Consider the following 13,949-nt stretch of genomic DNA (forward strand, 5'->3'; position numbering starts at 1 on the left):
ATCGACATATTGTGTGTAGTGTAATAGATTGTCATTAAACACTATCGTATCCACCCACCAGCCTAAATAGAGGTTTGCGTACATTGGAGCGCAGGTTGTACCCATAGCTGAACCCTGTTCTAAAGCAAACATTTTATTGTTAAACCAAAAATAGTTCTTTTGAAGCACAAATTTTAAGAGTTCTAGAACCAGTTGGTAATTGCTGTCCACACTATTACTGTCACGGCCCCATTTATTCTCCAACATCTCCGATTTTGTTTTGGTATTTTTTCAGAATGCTACGCACTTCACCGCGTTCATGCCGCATTCATGCCGAGACAGCGCTAATACAATGCACTAGGAAAAAGGCGGCCGCGGCTTAAAATACTGGAACATACCATATCAAATACTGCATCTGCCCGCGGTTTTCAGAGTTGCGCCGATATGGCCGCACGAGGATAAAGGCGGCCGCCACAGTAGCTGAACTAGGAGAGGTTTTCTTTCGTCCTCCCACATTTTCCCTAGAATTTGTGTTATATGTTTTGTTAGTCTGGTATTTTTTTCTCACTGCATCCTTAATGGACCAATGAGTTACCTGTTGATTAATTGACCGGCTTTGCCGGACAATCAGAACTACCTGATTAAATCGTCCACGTTCATTTTTCTCCTTTTATTTATATAAATTATATACAAATAGGTTTTGTCCATGTTCTTTACTGACTGAGCTATTGTCTCTTCTGTTTGGGCCAAAGCACATCTGATTATTTTAATAGCTTCCTTCTGCCTAACCTGATATAGTTCTCTATCCTGCTCTCATTGAGTCTTTTTGCATTTTCTAAAAATTGTCTTTTTAGATTTACAATACCTGCCACCTCCTTGGAAAGCCATATTGATATATGCTTTGGGATATACACCAGGCTGTCCTAAATATGTAAGAAAACCAAGGATACAACAAGGTCTGAGGTTTCACAGCAGCTTGGATAATGGACAGACTGAGTGGGCCACGTGGGGTTTTTTTTTAGTGATGGGCGAACATGTAGAAAATTAAAAAATCTCCACAATTTAAAATGCTATAAAACTGACTTTTTCTGAGCGAAGAGGAATTTTCAAAAATTCAAATTGACTAAGAAACACCAGTTACCCAGCGAATCAGAATGTCAGCACAATTTACATCACTAGTTCTTACCTGCTGTGGAATTCTATGTTTCTATGTAACTTCGTCACAATAAACAACAACACTTTCTGATTCCATCATTTATTATAGGAGGATCTGAATGTTTAATTTGCAATTAGTGGCACAATAGCGTCCAAAGCACAAATATCATATGCACAATCACTGGTCAGATTATGTATCGGCAAACTGCGTATCGCTCCGGGGGACGATTTCTCTTGGTTTATCCTTGGCACAGTACTGGTATCTCCAATGTCTGTCCCTGCGGGACAAAGAAAATTTAATTACAGTGACTGCCACAGACTGGGATATCTTCAAAATAAAATGAACAATCAGAACAATAGTGCAAAAACCTGGAAGAACTATAAACCTGCAGCTAACTTCAATTTCTTTCTATTTGTATCTTTACATTCACCTGTAACCTGATTGAATTTCTCACAATCCTCATTTGCAGCGGTTCTGATTTCTGAATAATACCAACAATGTGCCGACTGTGGCTGGATCTCCACCCCTCCTCAGCCACGGTATACTGCTATGAGCCGGGGTAACACCTGTAGGCAGTGTTTTGTATGGGTTTTGTATGGAACCCTTACAGTGCTCTTATACCTTACCTTGTATGCCATGGGTCCTGGCGTGCCAGAGGCCCCTATAACTTACCAGGTACGTTATCGGCACTTGCTCATTGACTAGTGTGGCGGACCAGCTAACCCCATCAAAATTAGAAGTGGCACCCGCCAAATTACATTTCCAGCATCCGGGGCAAGTTGTAGCATGTGATAGCTCCCGGTGCAATCACATGACCCAGAAGTCGGGTGGGTGTCAATCGTGCCGCAAGACCCCTGGCACTGAAAAGGTTAAAGCAACAATCCCCATTTTTTTTGTGTATGTATTTATAAATATATTTTATTGTACCCGATCTTGGGGAATTCCCCCTGTACTGTTTCCTGATCTTTAGGTCTCTCTGGAGACCGCAACTTTCCTGGCATATTTGTACTTTTCTTGTACTGTGTGTGATACCAAAGCAACATATACTGTATATGGCACCAAGGCCACCAATTGAAAGCCACAATGTCATCTCTTGATGACGTTCCAGCTTCCCGGTGGCCGCAAGTGCAAGGCTGACCATGGAGACCGAGCTGTAAATCGGCTCTAGTTCAGGTAATCTAAAAAAAAAAACTAAAAGAAATAGGCAGCACAGACTGGTGCTTTAAGTAAATACAAATAATTGATACATGATCTAATACAAATAATTCAGCTTTTTATAAAACATAGATGTAGGAACAAGCATGGATCCATTCCCAATGAGTATTTCCGAATCATTCCATAATTACTGTAAGGAGTGTCTGTTTGATCCCTAGACAACGTGTCTTAAACTCAGTTCCTTACAAACATATTAGTGTCAGATTTTGATGAGCAGTGTGGGCCGGTGCTATTACTATGTAAATCAAGATGACAACAACAAAAGTAAAGGCTTTTTAAGAAATAAAACTGAAAGAGTACAAATACATTCACGTCCAAAAGGGATTCCTCTTGCAGGAGACAAATACTTACCCATTGCTTCTATCATGGTAACTGGATGTTCCTACAAGGTAGTAATTAATGGGCGCTTGCCAGCTAAGGTTAGCATCAGAACCAGTGACGTATTTGCTCCACTGGCACTTATGATTGACTGGATCCTCCCCGTTGCAGCAGTAATACTTCCACCTGGAGAAGAAGACAGTCATTCGAAGAGCTACCAACCCAACATCTTCCAGAAACCTAACCACACTGTCCCAAATGTCCCTATCATGAGGGAGGCTCCTGATGATTATCTGACATATTGACCAGTAGGAAACCAATATCCTGCAGTGTCTGATGGCAAGGCAAAAATCAAACAGGAATCCTTGGTTAAAGGTACAGCTGTGTAAAATGTTGAGATAAACATTTCTTACGAAAGAGTTGTCAATGAGATACTAATACATATTGTGATACCATCACGGTCGTCTAGGTGCTGGAATAGGGCAGCTATGGGACATTTCCAGCTCACAGATAGTTAATCTTCCATAGTATAGCTAATTCAGCTGCTGTCTAAATTGAGAAGGCTGAACTCCTGATTGCTTATGGAGTTTTAATAGTCAGGACGTGACTACAAAGTGCTGCCTTGCCAGAGAGCTGCCATTGAGAGGGATTGCAGTCCCAGAGAAGGGGACAGAGAAGCATCGTCCACAGATGTGGAAGCTGGTACAGACCGTGCTGAAGCGGAGGATGTCCTGTCCTTGACAGTGGACTTACAGAGGAGAGTTTCTCTGAGCTCAGGTGGGGCCAAGCTCCCCTACGAAGGAAAGGACGTAAGGCCACGCTGAAGCCGGGATGACTCCTGCCTTAAATTGGGACCAAAAGAGACTGCAACGTGGAGTGGGCATCACAATATTTATATGCACACATTCTTCTTCAGCCATTGTTGATCTGCTGCTGGATTAAATGCCATACCAATGATCTTCCATGTATTGCGGTTGCAAGACTCTCTTCTCCATGTTTATCCAACAAACTTTCTGATTGCATCCTACCATCGTTCTTTTGGATGTTATTTGTCTGTTGATGTCTTTTGGAAGGCAGTCAAGTACTATTTGTGTCCAACGATGGTAATTATTTCTTTCAGCATAGTGGAAGGTTCCCTTGAAAGATTGCCTTGTTTCTTCCTAATATTATATATATACATATACATGCAACCCCCCTAGGCATTTCTATGGCTTATGGGGCTTTACTATATGCACCCACACAGAGTAACGCCCCTTTCCCCATCACTTGGTGCTGGGTGATTAGGCAGAATCATAGCCCCAGCCACTTCTGCATGGTGATAGTGATGTCATCATAGGATATATATAGTGAGAGAGATGTTTCTGGAAGGCAGCTCCCTGGAGGAGTCACAGAGGAGAAATTTCACTGTGAATAGTGTTTATATGTTCAGAATATAGATTCTGTATCCAAGGACATAGGGTAAGATCCCCTTTATTATTTTATAGTTAACAACAGTGCCCTACCCAGATAGCATCCCCAGTAATGTCTCCCATGATTCAGATAGAGGAAAACTATGCCTAGAATATGTTCCCAAGCTGCAGCCCCGATGTATAGCTGGATTAGCCAATCAGAGGGTCCATAGCTGACTCTCACCCAGAAAGTCATGAGATGGCATTCAGTACCCGAGTAGAGGGATCAATTAGGTAACCCATAAGGAGTCAATCCTTAACACCTCCCTAGCGGGCCGAGATTGGGTGCAGCTAAGGAAGAGAATACAGAAAGCACTAATAATAAACACTAAAGAGTCTATACCAGATGTAACATATATGTTGTGATTGAGCCTTTATCGACTATGATAAATAAAACTGCTGTTAGTATGAATAAAGTTCTTGGCGCCCATCAGTGCATTATCAACGCCCAACCTGCATGAATCCAGCACCCTGACAAGGTAATAGAGACTGAGAAAGCCAGTGAATGAGGCACTTAAACTCATTAGGATGCCGGGCCAAGAGGGTTACACATATATATTGGAATACAACTTGACAAAGTTGATAGCTATGTTTGCCTTGGCCAGCAATGGACACTTTTTGAATAAAATCAATAGAAGAATGAAAATGGGATGGAGCATATTTGGAAGGAAGAAAGACTAACTTTCTCCTCAACACTGTATACGCTTGTATATAAAAGGTACAATGCTAATCTATTGTTTCTTGTGTTGTGCACATTAATAATGCAGCCATCATTCGCCAAAGAGATAGAAGAACAGTAAGTAACAGCTCAGATTAGAATAACACGGGGAAGAACAAAATTAGAAACATTCATTTTAACTGCAAACAAATAAATACATAAGTGACTTTACGGGGGATTTCATTTTTCTAAGGAAGCCAATTACATTAAAATGAAGGGTTCTTTAGCATGTGTCTTTACCTCCTGTCCTCCTTTTCGTTATCATAGTAACTGTCCATGCCACTTATGACCGTGGCAAACGGACACGTGAAGTCAAACTTTTCATCAAAGTCATTAACGTAATCGGTCCAGTAGCATAATGAAAGTGCGCTGAAGGTGTTTTTGCAGCCGAACTCCCAGACTCGGTCCTTGTAGCTATTCTGATGCTCACTAGGGGAACATAAAGATGATGTCATGGCAAGTGTTTAGTATCCAGGGTCAGTACAAGGGTATTATATGCCATAGGTGAATATTAAGCCTAACGCCCCTCCCCTCTCATACAATTAACGTTCAAAAATGAATATTGTGCATTAGAATAAATAAAAATTCTACATTTATAATTACAGATTTATTTTACATTCAAAAGTAGAATATGATACAGATTGTACATTCTCATTGTCCTGTGGGGGGGGATAGTTATGTGCCATGGGGGGAGGGGGAGTAGTTATGTACCTGGGTGGGGGAGGGAAGAGAATGAGGTATGGGCCTGGGGGTAGGTAGGGCCATGACAGAGGTGGAAACAGAGTGTGCTAAGCTGCAGCTTTGGGGGATGGTGGGGCCCTGCTGGAGGCCTTCCAGAAAGGCTTTCAGAGGTGCTAGTCAGAGGGTGATCACAGAGGTACCTGTCAGTTCCACCAGCCCCCCTCTGAAAGATGCCTCTGTAGAACTGGCACATGTTTGGGTCGCTGGCAGGGTACTCGGGCCCCCTCACTCACTAGCCCAGGACAGTAGTCCCAGCTCTCTCCCGCTGTCGGCTGCCCTGCTGCTACATGGAATTCCCAGTTGTCTAGTGGCTCTCATTGTCAATCATACCCATTAGTAATTAAAATTCCTACTACTGGATCCAGCCAGATCTCTGCCTTTATGTACCAATGCAACACAAAACAAACCCTTTGCTGTCAGAAGGAGCTGTCTATCTGCAAGTGATGTCGTGAGAGCTGATGAATGAGCTATATCTATAACAAGCTCTCATGCTGGTCCATCAAAATGTGCCCCTTCCTGCTAAATTATCTAGTATTCCCCAGAACCAACACAGTTACTCTGACGCTCATGAACACTGAATCCCACTATCACATGGGAACACTGTTACCTTATGATTAAGCCGATGCTTTGATGTCCTGAACACAAGAAATTAAGAGGCTGGTTGTAGTTGTTGTTCCATGTTCTTACTTTTATGCTTCCTAAAAAAACTACAAAGAATAGATGTTATAAAGTCTAATTTTATTATTATTAATATATATTTTTTTGTTTAGAGATTACCAAGAAACTTCATATGCCGATTATGAGATTATTAGGAATAGTGATGTAATACTAACTGGAAGGAGAGAAATGTCATTAAAATATACTAAAATACCAAAGAGATGGGTGATAGTAATGGAGGTATGCAAGTCTGCACCAGAGAGAACACTAATAAATGAAAGAGCAATGTGTGTGGCAGAGAGAGTAACAATAGTGAGTGAAGGCGTATTACTGCAGGTGAGGCAGAGCAGGTGTTACTGATTGAGGTATATATATATGTGCATTACGTGTCGCAGAGGGTAATAGCGTATATTAGGAGTATGTGGTATAGTAAGTAGCTCATTTTAGTAAGTCTATGTGAACTAAGTATAGCAGAGAGGTGATTGTTGTAAAGTGTCAGTGCCGTCAAATCCCAAATTAAAGAACATATTATTCTATTATAAAGGACATTTACGCTTCATTTTCCTCTATCACATACTTCCCTAATATTCACTTCACTGTCAAATCCCTTACCTGTCATATACTGTATTTCAGAGAAATATTGGTTATATTAAAAAAATTCAAAAAAGGATATTATTTTACTTTATATTTTATAACAAAATGTTTACATCATATACCGTTTCCATATAAGCAGCTACAACATTAAGTATATGTCTATCTTCATATCTAACAACTGTTTTACCAAACATTAAATTATACAAAATTAAATAATACATAGACACGTACAGAAGCAGAAAAGCAGTGTTCATTTTGCTGTCAATAAATGTAACAATATCCATTATATAGCATTGTGAATAATGATCCTATCAGTTCCTATCTTAACCCCTTCATGACTGCCTGAGCACCCTTATTCATGTTATTGCTTGTGTCGTGGAAGGGGCGGGCATACATAATATCACAGTGTCAGCACTTATTACTTCATTGGACATCATACTTTTCTTTATCTTGTTTTTCTTGCAGTTACTTGGTTATATATTTTGCAACATATTTTAGCAGATTAAACAAAATATAAAACTCATGTGCTAAGCTACCTCATCTTTCTCAAGGCTGACAGCCGGTGCATCTCTCTCTCTCTCTGACTCTACATGGGGTGTTTAATAGATAAGATAAGGGGCCCAGCTAAACAAAGAAATTACAGTTTCAGCATTAAAGAAAGTTTGAAGGGGAAAAATGTATTCTGCACACACACACACACACATACCTCATCTTTCTCAAGGTCGACAGCCGGTACATCTCAGAATTTAAGGACTCTACACAAACAGTGACGTATAAGATCAAAGACTTTATAAACTGTGTTACTGAGAGTGTCATTTATCTGATTGTCTGCTCTTGTGGAAAACTATATGTCGGCAAAACCTTTAGACATTTCAAAGTAAGAATTCTTGAGCACCTTGGGTCAATAAGAAATGCCAAAGATACACCGGTGGCCCGATATGTGGTAAATGAACACCAGGGAAACAGTGACCAGTTGACTTTCATCGGTATTCAACACATACCCTGGGGTCAGCGAAAGGGTGACTGGAACAAGATTCTATTACAGACTGAGTGCAAGTGGATTCACACGTTGAAAACACTCAGTCCCATGGGTTTGAATGAGGGTTATATCTATACTTCTTTTATTTGATTACATTACCATCCTAGGGGGCTCCAGGCATATAGTTTAAATCTAGATGTTCGTTTTGACCTAAGGGGCGAACAACCTAGGTTAGTTCACTCCTACACTACTGTATACCTGCTTCCACCTACTATAGATATATGCTCTATATAATATCATGCTATCCTATAGCTGACGTTGACACCCTCATTCAAACCCATGCAATGTATGATCCCCATATTGCCGTGACCTATCTGTCATATTTCACTTTGAACAAGGTTGTCAATTACCAAATACATTTACCTTTGACCCTACCCCTGAATATAATATAATAACTATTTGGTTATATACTACTATTTGAATTTAACATCATTGCTAGTCACATATAAGCTAGTCAACCACTTTTTACTTAGTACTGTGTATTGTGAACGAATGACACATTTAGGATCCCCTCGATCTATGTATCTGCACTCTATTGTGCAATTGTAAAGCTGCCAGCCATCACAATTGATGTCGGATAGAGGGAAAAGTAAGCTCCGCCTCGCGTGTGGGTATATAAGGGGGCAGTGTTGCTCTAACTGGTACCTCCCACCTTGAGAAAGCGCCAGCCCCGAGCGCGAAACGTACGTCGGGATGACGTCATCACGTTGACGTTGTGGAGGTGTTATGGGTGAGACCGTTCTGGTATAGTGGAGAGCGGGCTGTTTCTGTTTGCAGTGCTGTATGTATTTGGCTTGCTATATCTGACCGTCTATTAGTTGGCTTAAAGCACACACACACGCAGTCTGGATGCCTGAACGCAGCATCTGTGTTCCGTTTTTCCACCTATTTCTCATGAATATTGATATCACTAGATTGCGGATACACATACAGTTTACTTTACACCCGCACCATACCCAGATACAGGAGGCTCAAATAAGAGTTTGGTGGGCACCTATGTAGCAACCAGGTGTACTTATCTGCCTGGTGAGATATAACTATTTGGAGTTGCAGATTATTATTCCATATTAGATATAGTTACCCACCTAGGGATTATATCCCCCTCTGGTTGTCACTCACACTTTGCGTTTTAACTGTTTTTATTAGAATTAGAGCATTTGTCACCATTAAGCGTCGTTATTATGTTTATTAATAAAAATGTATTGTTTTGGCCATATAGGCTTTATTGGTAACTGTCCACCCCCAGTGCTGGGAGCGGTTACTTACCTGTACCTCTTGTAGCCTATATTCAACAATTGTTGGAGGGTATTTGAACCTTTATTACATTTATCAGCCTTGTTGTGCAGTAGCATGAATCTTGGAGGAGACCTCCTTTGTCTCCTTATGTGTTTTTGTCTGTTATTACCATTCCTTTGCACCGGCTGGAATCACTAATGACTCTATCAGGACTTATTGTTTATTGGTGAGCGGTATCTCACAAGTTATATAATTATGACTGGCTGAGCACCCTTATTTATGTTATTGCTTGTGTCGTGGAAAAACTCAGTCCCACGCATTCTTTTTAGGCAAAAATAATCTGTTCAAAAACTTTATTGCAGCGGCTGCTTGCAAGAGTAACATTCACATAAACATCAAGACATGCGTCTGATCTAACATAAATGAACTGAACTGTAGGCTCTAAGTAAGCTATCTTATACCAGAAGAAGGGGCGGGCATACATAATATCACAGTGTCAGCACTTATTACTTCATTGGACATCTTACTTTTCTTTATCTTGTTTTTCTTGCAGTTACTTGGTTATATATTTTGCAACATATTTTAGCAGATTAAACAAAAAGAAAACTCATGTGCTAAGCTACCTCATCTTTCTCAAGGCCGACAGCCGGTGCATCTCTCTCTCTCTCTCTGACTCTACATGGGGTGTTTAATAGATAAGACAAGGGGCCCAGCTAAACAAAGAAATTACAGTTTCAGCATTAAAGAAAGTTTGAAGGGGAAAAACGTATTCTGCACACACGCACACACACACAAACACACAAACACAATTTTGCTCAACCCATAGCGCAATGAAACACAAAACATGACTCTTCTTATATCTATGGAAAACAAACCCCTGGTTATACTGTAGCTATACATAGAAATAATATGAAAATATCATGCTTCCATACTTGTATATACACCTCTTCTACTTTATCATGTGATTTAATAGAAACCACCTTGATCCCTCAAACACCTTTATTACCTATTCTTTTTGCGTTGTCAAAAGAAGTTCAAATCATTCTCCCATTTATTATATAACTTTGTAACTCCTTTCTCTAGATCTTTTATTGCATCTCTATGATCATATAACATAATCCACATTCATTCCGATTTGCGTTATCTTATGTTAGGCGCATTCGATGTTAACCAATTCCTTAAAGCTGCAGTTCAATCAATATCCTGCACGTGTGGTTTTTTTAATAAATCAGTTCTGTAGTAAGAAAAAATACTTTTAGCATTTTCTGTTTTTGAAAAAACAACTTTGAAAGACCAATTTTCTTGTATTCTATTTTAACAGCCATTTGCTAAGGCACTGCCCCTTCATGTCCTGTCACAAGCCCTGGCACACCCCTTTGTCAGCCCTGCCCTCCCTCTAGCACATGTCAGTGCAGGAGTGCTCATGAATATTCATGAGCTTTCACTGAGTGACAGAAGCAGAGGAAAAACATATCCCATATCTAAAGATTTCGCCTATCAATACATGGAGAGCGAATTGACTGGCTGCAATACAGTTCTTTAAGTAATTAGAGATTGCCCACATGAAACTATTGAATAAAAAAAATTTAAAAAAAGACTGAACTGCAGCTTTAATATAAGATATTTTTGCCACGGTCACTGTTACTATCGCTAATTTAGGGAATGATTGCTTATTCGCTTTATCTTTTTGTTTTTCAAAATTCCCAAATAATAACACAAGATAAGATTTTTCAAATCTACCCATGAGAGTTTTATTCACAAACAGAACGTCCTTATTCCAGGATTGTGAGATTTTAACACAAACCCGAAATCCGTGTTTTAAATCCGTTTTCCCTTGGTGCATTTTACAATTTTTCCTTTTGGGTTATGTGAGCTCTCTGTCAATGGAGAAATTATATTTTGTTTTCTAAGGGGCTCGTACCCCATTTCCTGCAACAGGGGCCAGAAATGCATTTGCTATACAATGAGTGGCTGGTCCTTATGGAAGTGAAAGGGTTAAATATGGACACAATTGTTAGGGACCTGTGAGAAAGCATCATATGATGCGAAATGTGCGTCGGTCGCGGTCCTGACATCATTACGTCAGTAGCATGTGATTCTGAGGCGTACTAACATTCTACCAGCTCCTCCGCTCAGCTTTGCTCACAACAGAGAATAAGAAACAAAGTAGCAAATGCTTAAATACTTGTGCAATAGCTAACAGCCTACAATATACTAAAATAGCAGCCCAGGGCTTATATATCTTTGTTTAATTAACAATTCAAAACCTTACTCAGCTAATAGAGGACATTAACCCTATATCCAGGGGATCAAATTAAAGCATAAAGTGCTAAATATCTATTTAAAAGCTATAGAGTCAAAAATATCATTTAATACACACTGGACTATAAACGCTTAAATATAACTGATTAAGCTAATACTTGAATATAGTCCAATATAGAGTTACAACATAGATAGTTGTAAATATATCTACTATATATTTCTCAAAGTGTCCTATGTGTCGTTGTCTGTCTGTCTGTTTGTATGTGTCTCCCTGTGTCCCTCCCTGTGTCCCTCCCTGTGTCCCTAGCGGCAATCAGATTGGCTCCCTTGGCCCGCCCCCGCACACCTCTCATTGGCCGGACACACACACACAAACACTCTGTCCGTCCCGCCCCCCATCACGTGCACTGCCCTGCTCCGGATGGAGGGGAAGCGCGGCGCGGCTCTCCTACCCCAGCCGCCAATGCTCCCTTACCTCCCCGGCGCTACCTCCCCCTCAGGTAAGTCACTGCACTGCGCATCCCGCCTCAGCTTATGGCGCCAGTAACTCTCCTATTCAGGCGCGCAGCCTCATGCCTCAGGCCCACACAGGCCCACACAGGGTGCTTCCTGCCGCCGCCTGCACGCCTCACTCAGCCGGACGGCACATCGGGGGACCAAGCGGGCGCCGGGGGGGGAGCGCGAGTCACGGGGAACGGAGGGGGTGAGCCGCGAGTCACAGGGAACGGGGGGGTGCGAGCCGCGAGTCACAGGGAATGGGGGGGTGAGCCGCGAGTCACAGGGAACGGGGGGGGCGAGCCGCGAGTCACAGGGAATGGGGGGGCGAGCCGCGAGTCACAGGGAATGGGGGTGCGAGCCGCGAGTCACGGGGAAGGGGGGGAGGGCAGCCGCAAGTAACAGGGAATTGGGGGGGCGAGTCACGGGGAGGGGGGCCGAGTCACGGGGAACGGGGGGCCACCCGCCGAACCAGCAGGGGGACGGACGCCCGGAGGGGGGGGGGGCATGCACATACATAAATTATGACAATACATATGCCCACTGTTCTCCACCCCCCCCCACTTCCCTTTCCCCCCCCACTCCCCTTTCCCCCCCCCCACTCCCCTTTCCCCCCCCCACTCCCATCCCCCCCCCACTCCACTTCCCCCCCCACTCCCCTCTCCCCCCCCCACTCCCCTTTCCCCCCCCCACTCCCCTTTCCCCCCCCACTCCCCACTTCCCTTCCCCCCCCCACTCCCCTTTCCCCCCCCACTCCCCTTTCCCCCCCCCACTCCCCTTTCCCCCCCCACTCCCCTTTCCCCCCCACTCCCCTTTTCCTCCCCCCTTCCGCTCCACTTTTCCGCCCCCCTCCGCTCCCCTTTTCCTCCCCCCTCCGCTCCCCTTTTCCTCCCCCCCTCCGCTCCCCTTTTCCTCCCCCCCTCCACTCCCCTTTACCTCCCCCCCTCCGCTCCCATTTACCTCCCCCCCTCCGCTCCCCTTTTACCCCCTCCGCTCCCCTTTTACTCCCTCCACTCCCCTTTTACCCCCTCCGCTCCCCTTTTACCCCCTCCTCCTCCCCTCCTCCCCTTCCCCCCCCTCCTCCCCTTTCCTCCTTCCCCCCCCCCCCCTCCTCCCCTTCCCTCCTTTCCCCCCCCCCCTCCTCCCCTTCCCTCCTCCCCCCCCTCCTCCCCTTCCCTCCTTCCCCCCCCTCCTTCCCTTCCCCCCTCCCCCCCCCTCCTCCCCTTCCCCCCTCCCCCCCCCTCCTCCCCTCCTCCTCTTCCCCCTTTCTCCCCCCTCCTCCTCTTCCCCCTTTCTCCCCCCTCCTCCCCCTCCTCCCCTTTCCCCCCCCCTCCTCCCCTTCCCCCCCCTCCTCCCCTTCCCCCCCCCCTCCTCCCCTTTCCCCCCCCTCCTTCCTCTTCCCCCCCTCCTTCTTCTTTCCCCCCCCCCTCCTCCACTTTCCCCCTCCTCCTCCCCACTGACCCACCGCCTCACACCCTAGCAGGACCCCCACTCACAGACAGCACTCACAACACACGCGTCACCTACATGTTTGTGTCTTATTAAATATTCGGATTACATTTTTAAATATACCTAATAATGTATAACGATAAAGAGACAGAAATAAGCGCAGAAGTGACAGACACTTTAAGTTACAGCAATCACAGAACAAGACCAAAGTTACCATCTCCCGAAGCATTCTCAGGTAGTGCTGCTGTGAGACCCAGTAACAGAACCAGCATCACCTTCATGACAACAGTACTGTGGGAAGTCTGGATCTCAAGGAGGTTATGAAGCTTTGAAGCTTGATGTCTCTTGTTAGCAGCTAAGTCCCACATTCCCGGGGCTTTTATAGCCCAACCCATGTGCCTGCCCCTAATATAATAACCAGTTGCCCTGCCAATAACATTCACTTATTTACCAAATCATTTGTATCGACTGTCTGGCTGTCAGTGTTATGCTGATCTATTCAGCGTGATCTATTCAGAGTGCTGCATGCAGCTTCTAGAGGTGTGTGACATGGTGAATGAACGTCACCAGCCATATACCTGGCAAACCTATGTTTAGGCTTGCAGTGCAGCAGTGACGAGGTTAAGTTTCAGTTGAGAAGGG

The 13,949-nt window shown here is 43.7% G+C and overlaps 1 protein-coding gene across 1 annotated transcript; it reads right to left on the reverse strand.

Moving 5' to 3' along the window:
• Window positions 1-1,218: 1,218 nt before the first annotated feature.
• On the reverse strand, window positions 1,219-13,646 carry LOC142496168 (hemagglutinin/amebocyte aggregation factor-like). The gene is made up of 5 exons (XM_075602645.1): window positions 13,522-13,646; window positions 6,183-6,282; window positions 5,075-5,263; window positions 2,702-2,854; window positions 1,219-1,412 (listed from the first exon to the last, which is right to left on the reverse strand). The coding sequence occupies exons 1-5, from the start codon at window positions 13,586-13,588 to the stop codon at window positions 1,325-1,327; spliced, it is 597 nt and encodes a 198-aa protein (XP_075458760.1). The 5' UTR covers window positions 13,589-13,646; the 3' UTR covers window positions 1,219-1,324.
• Between the last annotated feature and the right edge of the window lie 303 nt (window positions 13,647-13,949).

Source organism: Ascaphus truei, chromosome 5, assembly GCF_040206685.1.
Source record: "Ascaphus truei isolate aAscTru1 chromosome 5, aAscTru1.hap1, whole genome shotgun sequence".
In the NCBI taxonomy this organism is placed as follows: domain Eukaryota; kingdom Metazoa; phylum Chordata; class Amphibia; order Anura; family Ascaphidae; genus Ascaphus; species Ascaphus truei.

Coding starts and splice junctions, on each gene's coding strand:
- LOC142496168 (XM_075602645.1), bottom strand. CDS start 13,588: ATGAAGGTGATGCTGGTTCTGTTACTGGGTCTCACAGCAGCACTACCT. Junction 2,855..5,074: donor AACGAAAAGGAGGACAGGAG/GTAAAGACACAT, acceptor CTTCTTCTCCAG/GTGGAAGTATTACTGCTGCA. Junction 1,413..2,701: donor TACCATGATAGAAGCAATGG/GTAAGTATTTGT, acceptor TTTGTCCCGCAG/GGACAGACATTGGAGATACC.